At 45.4% G+C, this 19,602-nt stretch overlaps 1 protein-coding gene across 1 annotated transcript in view; it reads left to right on the top strand.

The window, feature by feature from the left end:
- TUT7 (terminal uridylyl transferase 7) overlaps nt 1-19,602 on the top strand; it is a 47,025-nt gene that overhangs the window by 22,111 nt on the left and 5,312 nt on the right. Inside the window, exons 12-22 of the mRNA XM_081930370.1 lie at nt 1,676-1,856; nt 3,755-4,905; nt 5,672-5,822; nt 7,134-7,220; nt 8,377-8,477; nt 11,983-12,040; nt 13,942-14,045; nt 14,572-14,661; nt 14,748-14,861; nt 15,509-15,586; nt 17,473-17,650. Of these exons, the coding sequence (XP_081786496.1) occupies nt 1,676-1,856; nt 3,755-4,905; nt 5,672-5,822; nt 7,134-7,220; nt 8,377-8,477; nt 11,983-12,040; nt 13,942-14,045; nt 14,572-14,661; nt 14,748-14,861; nt 15,509-15,586; nt 17,473-17,650 (2,293 nt within the window). The remainder of the gene's footprint in view (nt 1-1,675; nt 1,857-3,754; nt 4,906-5,671; nt 5,823-7,133; nt 7,221-8,376; nt 8,478-11,982; nt 12,041-13,941; nt 14,046-14,571; nt 14,662-14,747; nt 14,862-15,508; nt 15,587-17,472; nt 17,651-19,602) is intronic.

The following is a 19,602-nucleotide window of genomic DNA, read 5'->3' as shown; positions in this document are numbered from 1 at the left end:
ATGGTGCCTCGCAAGACGAAAAGAATCCGTTCCGCAAGTCTCTTCGTCTTGCGGTTTTTTCGTCTTGCGAAGCAAGCCCATTAGCGGCTTAGCGCTATTATCGGCTTAGCGGGCTTAGCGGATCAGCTGATTAGCGGCTTAGCGGATCAGCTGATAAGCGGCTTAGCGGATCAGCTGATAAGCGGCTTAGCGGATCAGCTGATAAGCGGCTTAGCGGATCAGCTGATTAGCGGCTTAGCGGATCAGCTGATAAGCGGCTTAGCGGATCAGCTGATAAGCGGCTTAGCGGATCAGTTGATAAGCGTCTTAGCGGATCAGCTGATAAGAGGCTTAGCAGATCAGCTGATTAGCAGCTTAGCGGATCAGCTGATAAGCGGCTTAGCGCATCAGCTTATTAGCGGCTTAGCGGATCAGCTGATAAGCGGCTTAGCGGATCAGCTGATTAGCGGATCAGCTGATTAGCGGCTTAGCGGATCAGCTGGTAAGCGGCTTAGCGGATCAGCTGATTAGCGGTCTAGCGGATCAGCTGTTAAGCGGCCTAGCGGAACAGCTGTTAAGCGGCTTAGCGGATCAGCTGTTAAGCGGCTTAGCGGATCAGCTGATAAGCGGCTTAGCGGATCAGCTGATAAGCGGCTTAGCGGATCAGCTGATAAGCGGCTTAGTGGCTTGGGAAAGGGGGGGGAACCCTGCAGGAACTCGCAAGACATTTTCGTCTTGCGAAGCAAGCCCATAGGAAATTCGTTTTGCGAAGCACCTCCAAAACGGAAAACCCTTTCGTCTTGTGGGTTTCCCGTCTTGGGAGGCATTTGTCTTGCGGGGCACCACTGTATTATCTAATCCCATGATTTTTTTGCGCATCTTGCTGATCTGAGTACGGGATTGCACTGTACAGCTGCAAATTTATTCGCCCTTGTCTAGGGGCTGCTGCCTCCGCCCATTTAGCTTTACAGCTTGGCCAAAAGAAGCTTGCCTACCCCTGTGCTCTCCTGCTACCACTGGTGGTGGGTGAAGGGGAGCAAGTCTCCCCCTCATGTCCCCGTGCTGTTCTGCTGCCTCCCAGAGAAGGAAGTCTGCTGTTTTTAAATGCAGACTTCCTTTCCTTGGTGACAGTGAGGGAGAGACGAAGAGGAGAAAGGCTTTCTTCCCTTCATTCTCCAGTGTGGGAAGGCATTCCTAGGCCACCTGCTCACTCCCCTGGTGGACTCATTTGGGGTACATACTTACTTGGTCCCAGCATGACAGTCGATGAATGCAAATACAGTACAGGGAGCATATATGGTAAATTCCGAACTACAGCTCTCTTTCTCCTACAGTGGACCCTCTGGATACGGATTTAATTCATTCCGGGGTCCAAAAACACCCCCCAAAAATCCATAACCAGAGGCATCGCTTTTGCGCATGTGCGCAGCACAATAGAGCGCTTCTGTGCATGTGTGTGGTGCGCAGAGTGCTGCGCATGCGCAAGCGGCGAAACCCGGAAAAATACTTCTGGGTTTGCCGCTTTCGCAACCCGAAGATTACGTATCCAGAGAGATACGTAACCCGAGGGTCCACTGTACTTCACTTGAACTTAAATCTTCAAAATCTAGGCCAAAGTGTGATACTGCCTTTTTTTCGGCTTTGGAGTGCAGATGCCAGGCAAATAAGATAATCCAGCCTTTGTTTTAATTGGCAGGTTCCTTTAGTGTTCGATTCGGATCATCAATGTTTAGTCCCAGTTGGACAGCTCTGGGTTGAACTGCTTCGTTTCTACGCCCTGGAGTTTAATTTGGCTGACTTAGTCATCAGCATACGCCTCAAAGAAAAAGTGTCTCGTGAATCGAAGGACTGGCCTAAAAAACGGATTGCTGTGGAAGGTATTTGAAAGTAGTTTGTTTGCAGGAAGGTCCAATTTGAATTGCCTGTTGGAGAAATGTGTATTGTTTGGCATTTAAAGCAGGCTATCCTTTCCCCCTCTTTTGACATTCTTCTTAAGCAGGTACCCCTCAAATCATAGAATCTGCAAAGGGACCCTGCGGTCATCTAGTCCAACCCCCTGCAATGCCGGAAGCTCGACTAAATCATATATGATAGCCACCCAACCTCTGCTTAGAACCCTCCAAACAGGTCTTACTGTCAGTATTAGCTACAGCTGAGAAAACTCAAACTAAGTTTTGTTTTGTTGTTTTCTCTATTTGCGTTCATTACAACTGTCTAAGGACTCTTGGTTTTGGCCGTGGCGCATAGAACAACAGTTCAGCTGAGCATGCCTTTACATTGGTCTCCCATCACTATTGGTTCTTTGTGGCAAGCCACCTCTGTGCACCTGCTGGTCATGGGTTGGAAGGGACCTCTAGAGCCATCTAGTCCAACCCAGTGTAATGCGAGAATCTCAACACACGCCTTTGTTCCGCGCTCCTGGGCTGCTTCGGGGGCTGGGGAGGGGAGCCGCATGATAAGGTTGTGAATATAAGCCACACTTTAACTTCTCATGGCCTGAATTTAGAAAAAAAATTGTGGCTTATATTCGGGTCAATGCAGTCAGCAGTTTTATCACTGCATCACTTGGAGGTAAAGATTAGGTGGTTTACACACACACACCGCCCCACCTCACCTCAAGCAGCTGTGTAAACTAGCTCCTAGAGAATCATTTGCTGCAAAATATTTCTGATAAACATCTATTTCATGAAAATAGTTTTCTTATTGTTCATCCCTGTGGAGACCCTCAGGGTGGCTTACAGTTGCAAGTATAAAGCAATAAAACCATCAAAAGCAGAATAAACTCAAGTAATAACCACATTCCATGAACAGTAACAGTAAGGTAAAGGGACCCTTGACCATTAGGTCCAGTCATGGCCGACTCTGGGGTTGCGGCGCTCAACTCACTTTACTGGCCAAGGGAACCAGCGTATAGCTTCCGGGTCATGTGGCCAGCATGACTAAGCCGCTTCTGGCGAACCAGAGCAGTGCACAGAAACGCCGTTTACCTTCCCGCCGGAGCAATACCTATTTATCTACTTGCACTTCGAGGTGCTTTCAAACTGCTAGGTTGGCAGGAGCAGGGACCAAGCAACGGGAGCTCACTCTGTTGTGGGGATTTGAACAGCCAACCTTCTGATCGGCAAGCCCTAGGCTCTGTGGTTTAACCCACAGCGCCACCCGCATCCCTTTGAACAGTAACAGTAGCACCCCCCAAAACCAGGGCAGTTGGACTCAATAAGCATGCTCACCTAAATGAAAATGTTTTGACCTATTGTCAATGAGGCATTGAACAGAATTTCACAGTCCAGGCATAATGACCCTTATCACCTGGTGGGCAGGTTTATTGTATTGGGACTCTCAACTCCTATCAGCCCCAGTCAGAGTAGCCAGTGGTCAGGACTGGTGGCAGCTGTATTCTCAATGGGATCTTGGAGGGCTAAAGGTTAGCCACTCATAGTTTAAGCAGCTTGCTGTTGGCCAAAAAGCTTCATTGCTTTCTCTTAAGTTCAATGATTGAAGTAAATCCTGTGGGTTTTTAATAGCCATCTGTTTATGTAGCTTTAAGTGTGTTTTATTCATGCCTCAGATGTGATAGATAAATCTGTGAAGTGGGTGTCTGCTATGGAGAGAGGCTTCCCAGAGTTGCTCACTTGATGCCTCCTTTATGATCTTTTGAGTGCCAAGAGGAAATTTTATTATTCACCTAGACCTTGGGGGTTGGAGATGATAATATTAAGACCTGCTGTAACACTTTCAGTGAGATATAGTTGACTTTGACTCTTGTTTTCCCCAGATCCTTACTCTGTGAAGAGGAATGTGGCAAGAACCCTTAATAGTCAACTAGTTTATGAGTACATTCTTCACTGCTTACGGGCAACTTACAAGTATTTTGCCTTGCCCCATAAACAAAGTACAAAAAACAACCAAAAGAGACCTGCTGAATCCTTGGTACTCTCAGAGCCGGAGAAGAGCGCTCTTAAACCTGGCATCCCTGACATACAAAATGCACATGATGAGGCAGAGAAATCGCCAATGGACAGCTGTGTAACTGCTAGCATGAAAAGTTCTTATTTTCCTCAGGAACCTGCGTTGGATCCTTCTCAGGTGTTTGGTGCTGAAAGCTTTGTGGAAGAGCAGTTGGCAGACGATATAGAGCATTTAGGTGTTTCCCATGAGGACTCAGACTGCATAATTGAGGAATTTATTTCGGGCGACAATGAGGAATATAAACCGAGCTGTGAGGAGACAGAGAGTGGAAATGAAGAGGAAGAAGAAGATGGGCACGAACGTGATAGAAAATGGCAGGGACGTTTGGGTATCACTCAAGGTTTGGATGAAGACAGTGAAAGTGGAGATCTTGCCATTCCAGCTGGTGAGCATGATGTTGAAACTGACAGCATTTCTGATATGGAGAATTTTCAGAATACAGTAGCTGCTGTTGATGGGTTTGGTTCAGAATGCGGCGGTGGACTAGACGACAAGGTTGACATGGATGCAGAGAGCACAGAAGGAACTGATGAACTGGATGATTCCCTGATCAAACTGGAACCAGCAACTCAGGAGCAAGTATTTGAAATGGATAATTCGGAGGAGGAGGAAGTGGAAGAAGAGGAAGAAGAAGAAGAGGAAGAGGAGGAGGAGGTTCACAGTATCATAAACCAGAGACAACTTGGTAATGTTATCAATACTGAAGATGATCTGGATAACACATACACTGGATCTGGCGTTGAAGAGCCTCTATCGGAAGAGGAAGAGTTGTTTATTTCTGTCAAATATGAAGACAGTGAGTTTAGGAAGAATGCAGATGAACCTCCAAGGGCAGATTTGGATAAAGAAGATAATGTTGAAAAAGAAGCATCTTTGGAAAGCAACATGCTCATAGACCAGTGTGGCAAATCTGACTTCTTCTATGAGTTTAATAAATACTCTTTCACAAAAGGCAAGGTAATAACATCTAAATTGTAAAATACTATTTATGCTGCAGTTCCTTCATTCCATTGCATGTTAATCTGTAGAGGTAGGACTAATCTACATTAGAGGCTGTGTGTTTGGTCCCACAAATGTCATTTAATTCCAGAGTCATAAATCGGGACTAGAGGAGCAAGTTTTTTGTTTTTTAAATAAAAAAATTCCATTGATGCATTATAATTTTTACAATCCATAATCAAGCTGACTGTTATTTTGAGTTTCTTCCACATGTCAAAATATTCACAGGTTTGAGCAAATAGCATGGCAGGCTTTAAACACGGTCAGTATGACATGACAGTTGGAAGTTGCAGTCAGACATGTATAATATGATAAGCTGTTAAGAGGATTTTTGTGTTTTCTTTTAATGTGTTTTTTTTTCTTTTCTGTTTTTCTTTTTCTCTAAGTTAATTTTTTGTATTTTTTGTATTTTATAACTTTGTATTTTTGTGTATGTGTTTTTTCTTTTTTCCGTTTGTTGTTATTCCTAAAACTTAATAAAATATTATTTTAAAAAATAAAAATATGATAAGCTGTTACTGATGTACAGAGAGTGTCATTGACCATAGTCTGGCCATTCCTGATAACAGATATATTCATTATCTCCCCATTTATACTTTAAGCTGGGTGATGTTTGCTGTCTCCTACCAGGCCTTGTTCCCACGTATCATTTAGCAAGCTTGAGAGTGTAGTTTAGCTCAGAGAAGAAAAGTTTTCAGTATGTCTTCCTTTCTCTTTGATACAGTCACCTACAGTTGTGTGTAGCCTATGTAAGCGAGAAGGTCATCTAAAAAGGGACTGCCCAGAAGACTTCAAAAAAATTGAGCTGGACCCGTTGCCACCATTAACACCCAAGTTCTTAAATACTTTGGATCAAGTGTGCATCCAGTGTTATAGTAAGCTGACTGAACTTCATTTTGGTTGGAATTTTTTGGAAATTAATACTTGTACAAAATAAACAGGGTCAAGTAATTTTTCTTAGTTTGGGCTATTTTCCACTCAACAATCTTCTGCCACGTTAGAGTTGGGGAGTGTGTTTGCAGATGGCTGGAGAAAACGATTTCTGGAGGTAGGGTTGTAAGATGAGAGCAGAAGAAAGTTGAAAGTAGTTGGAAGAATTAAGTGCCTCTGTTGTTGTTGTTTAGTCGTTTAGTCTTGTCCGACTCGTCGTGCCCCCTGGACCAGAGCACGCCAGGCACTCCTGTCTTCCACTGCCTCCCGCAGTTTGGTCAGACTCATGTTAGTGGCTTCGAAAACACTATCCAACCATCTCGTCCTCTGTCGTCCCCTTCTCCTTGTGCCCTCCATCTTTTCCAACATCAGGGTCTTTTCCAGTGCCCCTACCTACCTGCAATTTTCTCTGCTGCCTATCATGCCATCCTTCACTGTTTTGCAGCTATTTGGCAATTTCCAAACCAGGTCAACTGCTGAGGCTGTACACTAATGCATACTGCTTAAAATCCACAAAACAGTTTTAAAATATACAGGTGAAACTCGAAAAATTAGAATATCATGGAAAAGTTAATTGATTCCAGTAATTCAACTTGAATGGTGAAACTCATAGATGAGATCGACTCATGACATGCAAAGCGAGATCTGCTTCTGCTTCTCAGAGGTCCAATCTTGCTCTATTTGCATCCTTGTTTTGCTGATTTCATTGAATATTCTAATTTTCTGAGATTGTTAGTTTGGGATTTTTTTCAGCTGTATGCCATGATCATCGCAATGATAACAAATCAAGGCTTGACATATCTCGCTTTGCTTGTCGTGAGTCAATCTCATCTATTAGTTTCACCTTTCAAGTTGGATTACGGAAATCAAGGAACTTTTCCACGATATTCTAATTTTTCAAGTTTCACCTGTACATTCATTGGGAAGTTGTATATTGAGTAGCATTTAATATAAAATGCAAAGTATATGTCTTTGTTCTTACATCACTGCTTACCACAATATAAGATACAGTCTAATCGCAAAGTTTTTGTCCAAAAATGTAGATTTATATGTTGTAATTGGTTCTGTTACTTTAGGCTAACAGCATTGGGTATTGCATTATAGATTTCATATTGATGCCTCAAGTTAACTAGATATACCGTCAGTCAATTAACGTGTAGCATAATATTCTTATTATAAAAGAAATTGTCTTTCTAGTGCATCTACTTGCTATCATAATTCTGATTCTAAATGAATATATGCTGTCTCTTCAACAGAGGACTTTGCTCCAAACATTATAGAAGACCAGGCTCGTGAATATATACGGCAAAATCTTGAAAATTTCATCAGACAAGAGTTTCCAGGTGTTCTTTGTGATTATATTTATTTTCAAAGTACTAAAGTATTTTTTATGATGTCCTTAGGTCACTAATCTCAAACCAGTTACTACAGAATGTGTTACCTAGCAGAAAATTTAAGGATATGCTTTATATTTACAGTGGTGCCTCGCAAGACGAAATTAATTCGTTCCACAAGTCTTTTCGTCTTGCGAGTTTTTCGTCTTGCGAAGCACGGTTTCCCATAGGAATGCATTAAAAATCAATTAATGCGTTCCTATGGAAACCGAACCGCCTTCAGACCAGGTCTGGGGACAGTCTGTCCCCCGACCTCTTCTGAAGGCTGGCGGGGGCGAAAGTCTTTGCTTCCCCCCCGCCTGCCTTCCCGGGACAGTCCCGGGGGCTTTTAAAATGCTGGTGGGCGGCAGCGAAGGCTTCGCTGCCGCCCGCCAGCATTTTAAGATCGCCCCGGAGCAGCGGAGGAATTCTCAGCTGTCCCGGGGCTATTTAAAAGCCCCCGGGAAGGCAGGCAGGGGGACAAAGACTTTTGCCCCCCGCCCGCCTTGGGAAGAGGTCCCAAGTCTTTGCTCCCCCCTGCCTGCCTTTCCGGGAGAGCGGGAAGGCAGCGCTGCCTTTTCCGCTCTCCCGGAAAGGCAGGCAGGGGGGAGCAAAGACCTTTGCCCCCCCGCCCGCCTTGGGAAGAGGTCCAGGACCTCTTCCCAAGGCGGACGGGGGGCAAAAGTCTTTGCTCCCCCCGCCTGCCTTCAAAAGCCGTCCGGGATAGCGGGAAGCACTTCCCTGCTATCCCGGGCCGCTTTTAAAATGCTGGCGGTGGGGAGCAAAGCCTTTCGCCCCCGCCGGCCTTCCTGGACCTCTTCTGAAGTCCGGAGGGGGGGGAAAGGCTTTGCTCCCCACCGCCAGCATTTTAAAAAAGGTCCCCGAGATTTCCCTATGGGCTTTCGTCTTGCGATGCAAGCCCATAGGGAAAATCGTCTAGCGAAGCGTCGCAAAAACCGAAAAACCCTTTCGTCTTGCGGGTTTTTCGTCTTGCGAGGCATTCGTCTTGCGGGGCACCACTGTATTACAGCTTGTTTTCTTTATTCTTGGCCTAATTGTCCAATATTTATTACTAAGAAATGCTAATGTGCTCAAATAATTCTCTGAAATATATCCTCCTTTACAGGCACTAAATTAAACTTATTTGGCTCTTCAAAGAATGGATTTGGCTTCAAGCAAAGTGATCTCGATATTTGTATGACAGTTGATGGTCTGGAAACAGCTGAGGTAGCCTTTTTAACATGAGCAACACGACAAATACAAATAAGTGTGTTTATGGGTGATACTCAGTTGCACAGTGGGCTGTTTCCCTTTCCTCTTGTTCCCCTTCCCCTCCTCCTGAGGGTTCTCCAAACCTCCAGTACAGATTGGGGGGCAGTGCAGGGGGCAGAAGAAGGGGAGATTACATGGTGCCAGCAAAAAGTTCATTCCTCTGGAAGACATAGGCTGATCTACTAAGCATCTTTCTCAGGTTTTCCCCCCTGAGCTGATAGTGTTCCATGTGCACACACAGACATGTCTAGTTAATCATAATTTATTCAGTGCAAGAAAACAAGAGAGGCTGATAAATGAGCAAGTTCACTCTTTTAGATTCCAGATAGATTCCAGATAAAGCCACTTTCTTTTTCTTTTTACATCAAAGTGGATATTAAGTAATCACCTACAATGCTCAAACAAAAAAAAAATTGTACAGGAGCACCTTAGAGACTTCTTCATGCACACGAAAGCTTATACCAAGAACAAATTTACCGTATTTTTCGCACCATAGGACACACTTTTTCCCCTCCAAAAATGAAGGGGAAATGTGTGTGCGTCCTATGGTGCGAATGCAGACTTTCGCTGAAGCCTGGAGAGCGAGAGGGGTCGGTGCGCTTCAGGAGAGCCCCACCGCCAGCCCCACAAGCTCGGGGGACAGCGGGGAGGCGGAACGCCGCCATCCCGCTGTCCCCCGACTCGGCTAGAAGGCTGGCGGGGGGAGAAGCCTGCTCCTCCCCATTGCCAGCCCCGCAAACTTGGGGAACAGCGGGAGAGGCGCAGCGCGCCCTTCCCGCTGTCCCCCGACTTGGCTAGAAGGCTGGCGGGGGGGAGACGCCTGCTCCTCCCCGTCGCCAGCCCCGCAAACTCGGGAGACAGCGGGAGAGGCGGAGCGCGCCATCCCGCTGTCCCCCGACTTGGCTAGAAGGCTGGCGGGGGGGAGAAGCCTGCTCCTCCCCGTCGCCAGCCCCGCAAACTCGGGAGACAGCGAGAGAGGCGCAGCGCGCCATCCCGCTGTCCCCTGACTTGGCTAGAAGGCTGGCGGGGGGGAGAAGCCTGCTCCTCCCCGTCGCCAGCCCCGCAAACTCGGGAGACAGCGGGAGAGGCGCAGCGCGCCATCCCGCTGTCCCCCGACTTGGCTAGAAGGCTGGCAGGGGGGAGAAGCCTGCTCCTCCCCGTCGCCAGCCCCGCAAACTCGGGAGACAGCGGGAGAGGCGCAGCGCGCCATCCCGCTGTCCCCCGACTTGGCTAGAAGGCTGGCAGGGGGAGAAGCCTGCTCCTCCCCGTCGCCAGCCCCGCAAACTCGGGGGACAGCGCTGGGCTCCCGCTGCTTGCGGAGAGTTGCCTGCATGCTGAAGCCTGCGCGCGCTGAGCTCAGCGCGTCCAGGCTTCGCAGATCTCTCAGCAAGCAGTGGGAGCGCTCCCACGGCTTGCGGAGACTTGCCTGTTTGGGGGCTGGGGTCGGGGGAAGCTCGAGCTTCCCCCGCCCCAGCCCCGCGCCTGGGGGGGAAATAATTTTTTCCCCTTTATTTCCCCCCAAAAAAACTGGGTGCGCCCTATGGTCCGGTGCGCCCTATGGTGCGAAAAATACGGTAGTTGGTCTCTTAAGGTGCTACTGGACAATTTTTTATATATTATATATTGATATATTTTGACTGTGTCAGACCAACACGGCAACCTACCTGAATCTACCACTTAAAATGCTGTTGTCGCATTAATACCAGCATAAAACCACCGACATCGCTCCTAAAATAGTAGTGACACCTTGATCATGGTGACTGTTTATTTCTGTGGTTTTAAAAAATTGCACAACTTTCAGCGGCAACTACTTCAGATGTGTTAGGTGGAAAGGAGAATAAACAAAGTCACAACAATTTGCACTTGAAAACAGTCTATTCGTTATGTAAATCTGGTGTAGTTGGGTACAGCAACCTGTTGCATGGAAGGCAAAAAGGAGACACCTGTGTCTTGCGGGCAACCTGTACACGTTAGTGCTGTTGCTTGTTCACGATGACCAGTCTTTTCCCAATAGTAGATTGGCCTTGGTTTGTCTCTTGCAGGAAACAGAAAAAAAGTGTCTTTACTTTTCTCCCCCTCCCTCCTAGCCTTTAACAAGAAACTGGAATTATGAAAGGTTTCATTGGGAATCCCCTTGTGAAATTTTACCTGGATAGCCAGATGAAATTTGACCAGGGCTGTGAGATGTTGAGTGCAACAGCAAGTTTATTTTTGCCGTTTTCTAAATTGGAGGTGCTAAAAGCCGTATGGATTGATCTGTTACACAGTCAGGTTCATGATAGAAGAAAAGTGCAGTATGAATGAGAGGACCTTTAAAAAAAAAACCCCACCCACTGGGTTACCTCCAGTGAAGTTGTCCTGTAAGCAAAGGAGTTCTACTCACCACATTGGGAGTGATCTTTCTCTTGCTCTCCTCTCCCGGTGCATCGCTCCCAAATCCATTATGTGGGTTCTACCAGGCCTCTGAAGGGATGGGGGAGCATATAGAATCATAGAATCATAGAGTTGGAAGAGACCACAAGGGCCATCGAGTCCAACCCCCTGCCAAGCAGGAAACACCATCAGAGCATTCCTGACATATGGTTGTCAAGCCTCTGCTTAAAGACCTCCAAAGAAGGAGATTCCACCACACTCCTTGGCAGCAAATTCCACTGTCGAACAGCTCTTACTGTCAGGAAGTTCTTTCTAATGTTTAGGTGGAATCTTCTTTCTTGTAGTTTGGATCCATTGCTCCGTGTCCGCTTCTCTGGAGCAGCAGAAAACAACCTTTCTCCCTCCTCTATGTGACATCCTTTTATATATTTGAACATGGCTATCATATCACCCCTTAACCTCCTCTTCTCCAGGCTAAACATGCCCAGCTCCCTTAGCCGTTCCTCATAGGGCATCGTTTCCAGGCCTTTGACCATTTTGGTTGCCCTCCTCTGGACACGTTCCAGTTTGTCAGTGTCCTTCTTGAACTGTGGTGCCCAGAACTGGACACAGTACTCCAGGTGAGGTCTGACCAGAGCAGAATACAGTGGCACTATTACTTCACTTGATCTAGATGCTATACTCCTATTGATGCAGCCCAGAATTGCATTGGCTTTTTTAGCTGCCGCGTCACACTGTTGGCTCTATTGCACACTACTATTGATCTTTTTCGATGTGGTGAGGAAGTCCCATTTTGCAGGTGTAAATTTCCTTTTTGTTTTTTACAATTAATTTTAATTAGGTTTTGCCTCTTACAAAAATCTAAAAGAAAAAACATTCCAACAAACAGAACAAAAACATTTTGCAGATGTAACTTCCGATCCCAGTGGGGCAACTTCACTAGGTCTGCATGTTGTAGCCATTGATCTGCCTATTGTAATGCTGGCAATTGTAATATTGGGGAGTAATTCTTTTCCTTAAGCTTTGTCGTATTGGTGTGTTTTAAAAGCTTTAAAAAAGGATTCTGGTGTATTTTTTTTTATCACAGGGACTTGACTGTATAAGGATTATTGAAGAACTTGCAAGAGTGCTCAAGAAACATTCAGGTAACTGTTGCTAAAAATGTGGTTGGCTTGTATGTTGTTGTTGTTTTTTAAACCATGCACACAGGAGCATGAATTTTGTGAGGATGTTTGTGAATTTCAGATTCTGCAGATGCAAGACACTCACAAATGGATTTTAAATTTGGGATCAGGCCTTTAATGCACTTTAGCCACAAGAGCTTTCTAGTATGTCTGAAAACCATAAAGCCACTTTCATTGACTTCTTTTTGCATATCATTTATGTGATAAATGAATGGAGAAATTTAGCTTAGTTATTGGTGGACTGGCTATCTTCTCTGATTTAGCATGCATTCATTTGATTTTTGGTACAGAATCCTAACAATCAAATTTTAATTTCCCCCCCAAACCCTCCTGGATGCACAATACTTGATAGTATTGGTCTGTCTGCAATAATAGCGATACATTCTTAAAGTCTGTTAGCCCACATACCTGCAACTCTGTCTGCCCTTAGCCATTGGCCCACAGTCAAAACAAAAACATGCACGTTAGTTGCCATAAAGTGTGAAAATCTGTTCTTGCAATGACCTAAAATGGTGGTGATGGAATAAACCTAACAAAAAAAATAGCACAATTAGCATAGCCTTTGTCTGCATAAAATGATGAAGATATTAAATTTAGGAGGAATAATAATAATGAAGCCGGGTCTTCTTGTAGCCAGGCTGCTAGCACTTCATAGATATTTCTAAAGCTAAAAACAAATACACTAGACAGATCTGTGTGGATTCATCTTGATCTCTTTTGGAAGCACATTGTAATTGTCAGCTTGGTCATAGTTACCGTATTTTTCGCCCTATAGGATGCACTTTTTCCCCTCCAAAAATGAAGGGGAAATGTGTGTGCGTCCTATGGAGCGAATGCAGGCTTTCGCTGAAGCCTGGAGAGCGAGAGGCGTCGGTGCACACCGACACCTCTTGCTCTCCAGGAAGCTATCCGCAAGCCTTGCACGCCCGGGAACTCCCCCCGGGCGCGCAAGGCTTGCGGGCGGCAGCCTGCAGCGTGGAGCACGGGGCGCCCTTTGGAGGACGCCCCGTGCTTCGCGCAGATGTCGGCAAGCCTTGCGCACCGGGGGGAACTCCCCCTGGGCGCGCAAGGCTTGCGGGCGACAGTCTGCAGCGCGGAGCACGGGGCGCCCTCCGGAGGACGCCCCGTGCTTCGCCCAGGTGTCCGCAGCCTGCCGCCCGGCGCGCGGGACACCCTGAAGCAGAGCGCCCCTTGTGCCTGGCAGACATCGGCCAGCTCCACAAGCTCGGGGGACAGCGGGGAGGCGCAGTGCCGCCATCCCACTGTTCCCTGACCTGGTTTTGGGGGGAAAATAAAGGGGGGAAATTCCTTTATTTCCCCCCCCCAAAAAGTAGGTGCGTCCTATGGGACGAAAAATACGGTAATTAGGGCTGCCATACGTCCGGAATCCACCAGACATAGGCGAGATTTATCCGCTGAAAATGGCCTCTGGGTGGAATTGTTGTAGCCCACAGCTTTAAAACTTTTGGGGCACGTTATAAGGCATTCGTACAGTGTGCTAGACAGGGCTTTGAGGCCTTGCCTTGTGCTCCGTAATACACTCAGCACTCCCCTGTGGGTGTAAATTGCAGAAAAAGATCAATAGTGGTGTGCAAGTTGTCTGTCTTCTGTTACTGTTCTTCACATTGACGAATCCCTGATAAGCTTCCATGGAACCCTAGGCTTCCTAAGTATGTCTTGGAACATGGTTGAAAACCACTGCCAAAAATGAGATGTGTTCAGTTCAGTGAGATGTATTCCTGAATAACTCTGTATAGGGTTGTGGCCTAAGTATCATTGTGTACTTAACAATGCTGAATTTCAGCCAACATCATTCTTATGGAGTTCAACTGGTATAAATCTTCATTTTTGTACTTCCATAGGTCTAAGAAATATATTACCGATAACAACTGCTAAAGTGCCAATTGTCAAGTTCTTTCATGTACGAAGTGGTCTTGAAGTAGACATCAGCTTGTATAATACATTGGTAAGAACATCTCCTAGTTGAAATTGAAGCACTTCTTCAAATAGCCACTGGAGATATAGTAAATGGGATATGGGGCTACTGTTATGGAGGAAAAACAGCTTTCCAAATTACATTGATGAGTTCTTCCGTATTTATGATGAACAGAAATGGGGTTCATGTGGACAACTGATCAACAGAGTTTGGGAAATAAAAAAAATATATATGTCAAGGTAGTTACTTCAGTGTCTTGTAGAAATGGTTGGTATTAAAATCTGTCCAAACATGCACTGTGATTTTCAGCATATTTTTGTTGAAATTATGTGTTTTATTCACTTGGTATTTTTAAAACAAGGTTGTTTAATTTTTAGATAGCAAGTAAAAAAAATATTGTGGCTGTGGTGTACATGCTCATTCCACGTTCCAATCGCATGCTTCTGAAATAATGCTGTTTCTGTTGACTGAGGTATTTCAGAGAGCTTTCCAAGTCATACAGTTGCTGTCCTCCTTCACCAATCCATCTCAAAATTCTAATCTCATTTCTTTCTAGGCTCTGCATAACACAAGACTCTTGTCCTCTTATGCAGCTGTTGATCCAAGAGTAAAATATCTCTGCTATACAATGAAAGTCTTCACAAAGGTACATCAATGTTCTAGTTAACTGGGGGAGAAAAAGTGTCAGCCGTTAAGTTTTTCCACTAATTTCTACTCCACCCCTCTTTTCAGATGTGTGATATTGGTGATGCATCTAGAGGCAGCCTATCTTCCTATGCCTATACTCTAATGGTGCTCTACTTCCTTCAGCAGAGAAACCCTCCTGTCATTCCTGTTCTTCAAGAGGTACACACTTTAAGCCTGTGTGTGTTTGTGCACAACATTGTGCATAGGGACTTCGCCTTTCCCTCCTTCTTGTAGCCCCTAGTAAAGGTAAAGGGTCCCCTGACCATTAGGTCCAGTCGTGGCCGACTCTGGGGCCGACTCATCTCGCTTTATTGGCCAAGGGAGCCGGCGTATAGCTTCTGGGTCATGTGGCCAGCATGACTAAGCCGCTTCTGGCGAACCAGAGCAGTGCACGGAAATGCCATTTACCTTCCTGCCGGAGCGGTACCTATTTATCTACTTGCACTTTGAGATGCTTTCGAACTGCTAGGTTGGCAGGAGCAGGGACCGAGCAACGGGAGCTCACTCCGTCGTGGGGATTCGAACCGCCGCCCTTCTGATCGGCAAGCCCTAGGCTTTGTGGCTTAACCCACAGCGCCACCCGCATCCCACCTTGTAGCCCCTACAAACAAAAACTGCTCTGCACTGCCGGGAGACCCTCTGGAACAGATTTTGGGAATGCGGTGGGGGCTGGGGAAGAGAGGAAAGCGAAGTCCTGTTCCAGCACTGGAATTTTGCTTGCACAGCATTGGATTCTACCCTGTTATGCTTGCAGACTCAAAAGCACTAAGCTCCTGCCCTGATAGTCTTAATATTTATTTTCTTAGATTTACCAAGAGCCAAAGAAACCCGAAATTCTAGTTGATGGCTGGAATGTCTATTTCTTTGACAAAACAGATGAACTGGTGAGTGACTCATACAAAAACAACTCTGCTATGTAATCTTAAGTAACCTCCTAACCTTTTTAATGAGGTCAAACTGGCCATGGGAAATTGGGGGCGGGGAATAAGTAAGTTTGCTCAGACTTAACAAAGTATGTTACCTTGTGTTTCATGATCCCAGTTGTAACTTTTTATAAACTGCAGAGGACATTGTGAGACTGTTGGTCATTTTTACCTCAATTTGTATGGAATGAAAAAAGGGCAGTACTGTGCTCATAAGATCCTAAAGATCTAGTGGCCTCTTAAAATGATGTTTAAGTTATTCATTAATATTTATGTCAGCAGATACTTAGATCAGAACCAGTTCTGTTCATTTTCTTCATTCATTGCATTTAGCTACTTCCTTTTTGCCAAGATAGAAAGAAAACATTATGAGAGCATACACAGTGAAATGTAGAATGTGTTGGTGACAAGGAAAAAAATATAGATATAAAAGGAGTTTGGGACAAGTCTTATTTGGTGAGAGAACTCCAGCAGACAGTTTAAATCAAAAATATTCAACAAAGTGTGGAAATATAGTCTGTTAGACCTTTGAAATATGCCCTTCTAAGTTCCTTCCAAAGATTCCCTCTTTCCTTCGCATAGAAAAAGACCACATGTTTGGTAAGATAAAAATGGTTCACATAAACTGTCCAGAGGTCAGATTCATGTTGCATAGGCAGTAAAACTTAGTTTAATTCCAAACTGGTGAAAGTTCCTAAATTATTGGTACAGGAACTTAAAAGAGGCTTGTTAGAGCCATGTGGCTGGAGGGAGCAGCTCAGAACTCTTTGCACACTGGAGTTCACATGTAGGCTAGAGGGAAACAAAGGCTTGATTATTAGTAATTCCCGAGGTAAGCTAAGCCTGGCCGGACAGCTTACTCTATGGTCTTAACCCCTTCATTAATTAGACTTAAACGTGTTGATTATATGAGGCAGATTATCCCACAGAACATTGTTGATTTACTTAAGTATTAATTTATGTTTGTGCAAAAATATCACTGCAAAGGCTTTTGGGGAGTTAATAAAAGTAAGACCCTAAAAAACCCCTTACAAACCTGAATTGTGGTGTATATCTTTAGCAGTTGGAACCTTCCTTACATGAACCATCAAAACAGTTTCATTCTTATCACACCTATTTGCAGAATTCATGTTGGAAATGCTTGCCAATCATGTAGATGGGGTCATTATAACCCATCATTTATTTAGTAGCTCATGATTGGCAAAATATTTGCAGCCAGATCCGAGGATCTCAGCAGACGTAAGATTTGCTAGCAGTTCTCCGTTAGGAACCCTCCAATTTACTTAAATTAGTAGAAGACTTGTATCCATCCTTTCAATCCAATGATTCTCAATGTGGCTTACGATATATTGTAATAATTTACATAAACACAAATTCAATACCTTGACAGCCCAGCAGCCCACTGGATAGAGCTAGGCCATGGGTAGGCAAACTAAGGCCCGGGGGCCAGATCTGGCCCAATCGCCTTCTAAATCCGGCCCGCGGACAGTCGAGGAATCAGCGTGTTTTTACATGAGTAGAATGTGTCCTTTTATTTAAAATGCATTTCTGGGTTATTTGTGGGGCATAGGAATTTGTTCATTTTCACCCCCCCCCAAAAAAAATAGTCCGGCCCCCCACAAGGTCTGAGGGACAGTAGACTGGCCCCCTGCTGAAAAAGTTTGCTGACCCCTGGGCTAGCGTGTGCTTCTCTTTAGCCTGGCAGACCCAGGGTAACTGGCAAATTGACCCTTTCTACAAGTGGGAACAATTCACACATCTAGGCAAAGAGTGACAAGAGATCAGTAAATTGCATGCTATTGTCTACACCTGAAAAAGATATATACATATATATATTTCACTTCCAGCCTACAGTTTGGCCAGACTTTGGTAAAAACAAAGAATCCATTGGTGAATTATGGCTAGGACTTCTCCGTTTCTATACTGAAGAATTTGATTTTAAAGAGCACGTTATCTGCATCCGAAGAAAAAGTTTGCTTACAACATTCAAGAAGCAGTGGACTTCAAAATACATAGTTATTGAAGGTATTCCTCTAAATTCTGAGAGCTTTATTCATCATTTAACAAATATATTTGAACAACAGGGCCAAGTTTGGTGAAATGCTTAATTTCTGTTGGGGGAGTAATACAGTTAAAGGTCTGTCACAGTATAGGCAGCAAACTGCTCGAAGGAATTTGCATTTTAGCAACCTGATTCGAAAAGCATTGTACTGGCAAATTAGTTTTAAAAATACACCGCGAGCTGTTGTATGAACACAGCATCATGAGCTGTGATGCCACAGTTATTGGATGCTGACTGTAGACTAGCAATGCCTTGGCACAACTGCCACTTTGCTCAACTGAATATGGGAGGGGAGGACCTAGGACCCTTACCAGCAGGGGTGGGAAGAGACAGCAGACACCACAGGTCTGTTGCTTCAGCACTGAGCCCCACCTGGCATGAGCACAGATGAGATCACTGACTCGCCCAGAACAGAAGGTTGGTGGTTTGAATCCGCACAACGGAGTGAGCTCCTGTTGCTCTGTCCCAGCTCTTGCCTACCTGGCAGTTCGAAAGCACACCTGTACAAGTAGATAAATGGATACCAGTGGCGGGACAGTAAATGGTGTTTGCGTGCGCTCTGGTGTTCACGGTGTTCCATTGCACCAGAAGCGGTTTAGTCCTGCTGGCCACACGACCCAGAAAGCTGTCTGTGGACAAATGCCAGCTCCTTCGGCCTGAAAGCAAGATGAGTGCTGCATCCCCATAGTCGCCTTTGAGTGGACTTAACCATCAAGGGGTCCTTTACCTTTAGGATAGGCGTTATGTTAAACAATGGGATGTGAGATATAGGGGGAAGGAAACACCAATACACCAAGTTAGGTAAAGGTAAAGGACTCCTGAACAGTTAAGTCCAGTTGCAAATGACTCTGGGGTTGCGGCGCTCATCTCGCTTTACTGGCTGAGGGAGCCAACGTTTGTCCGCAGACAGCTTCCGAGTCATGTGGCCAGCATGCCTAGCCGCTTCTGGCGAAGCCAGAGCAGCACAGGGAAACAGTTTACCTTCCCGCTGGAAGGTACTTGCACTTTGATGTGCTGTTGAACTGCTAGGTTGGCAGGACCGAGCAACGGGAGCTCACCCCGTTGTGGGGATTCAAACTGCTGACCTTCCGATGGGCAAGCTGAAGAGTCTCAGTGGTTTAGACCACAGCGCCACCTGCATCCCCAGACCCCAAGTTAGATTGGTATATAAAGTGGACTGGTGGAGGTGTTTTGTAGTATGCCATCATTGGACTCAACCTGCTTCCTTTGATCCTCCATTCTGTGTCTTATGAACTGTCATGGGCCATGCTAGCACGTGATATTGGCCATCAAAGGGTAGCCTTTTATCACTCCAGCTTTCTTGCATATCTTGTTGCCTTGATTTGCATTTGCTCTAGCTTTCCCTTGAATAGACATAGAATATTATTGGCTAGCTGTCAGGGAGCTCATGCTGGTAATCCACAAGTGACTAGTTCTGTTTGGCTGTGCAGTGTTATCTATATAATCCCTGCCTCTCTATTCTTAATAAACTACGGTATTTTTCGCTCCATAAGATGCACCAGACCACAAGACGCACCTAGTTTATGGAGGAGGAAAACAAGAAAAAAAATATTCTGAATCTCAGAAGCCAGAACAGCAAGAGGGATCGCTGCACAGTGAAAGCAGCAATCCCTCTTGCTGTTCTGGTTTCTGGGATAGCTGCGCAGCCTGCATTCGCTCCATAAGACGCACACACATTTCCCCTTACTTTTTAGGAGGGAAAAGTGAGACTTATAGAACAAAAAATACGGTAGTAAATACAAGGATCGGGCATGCTTTACTGGTGGTTCCTTTTCTGCCTGCTCCCTCTGCCTGTGGATTACTATACAGGTATCTCCCCACTTGTGTGCGATCAGAATGCACATTCCCACTGACACATGCGCTGTTTTTGGCGCCCAAAGATGGTATGGTGGGG

Source organism: Podarcis melisellensis, assembly GCF_964234715.1.
Source record: "Podarcis melisellensis genome assembly, chromosome: 11".
In the NCBI taxonomy this organism is placed as follows: Eukaryota; Metazoa; Chordata; class Lepidosauria; order Squamata; family Lacertidae; genus Podarcis; species Podarcis melisellensis.
Note: the sequence above shows the minus strand (reverse complement) of the source record. Positions and strands in the feature narration are given on the sequence as shown.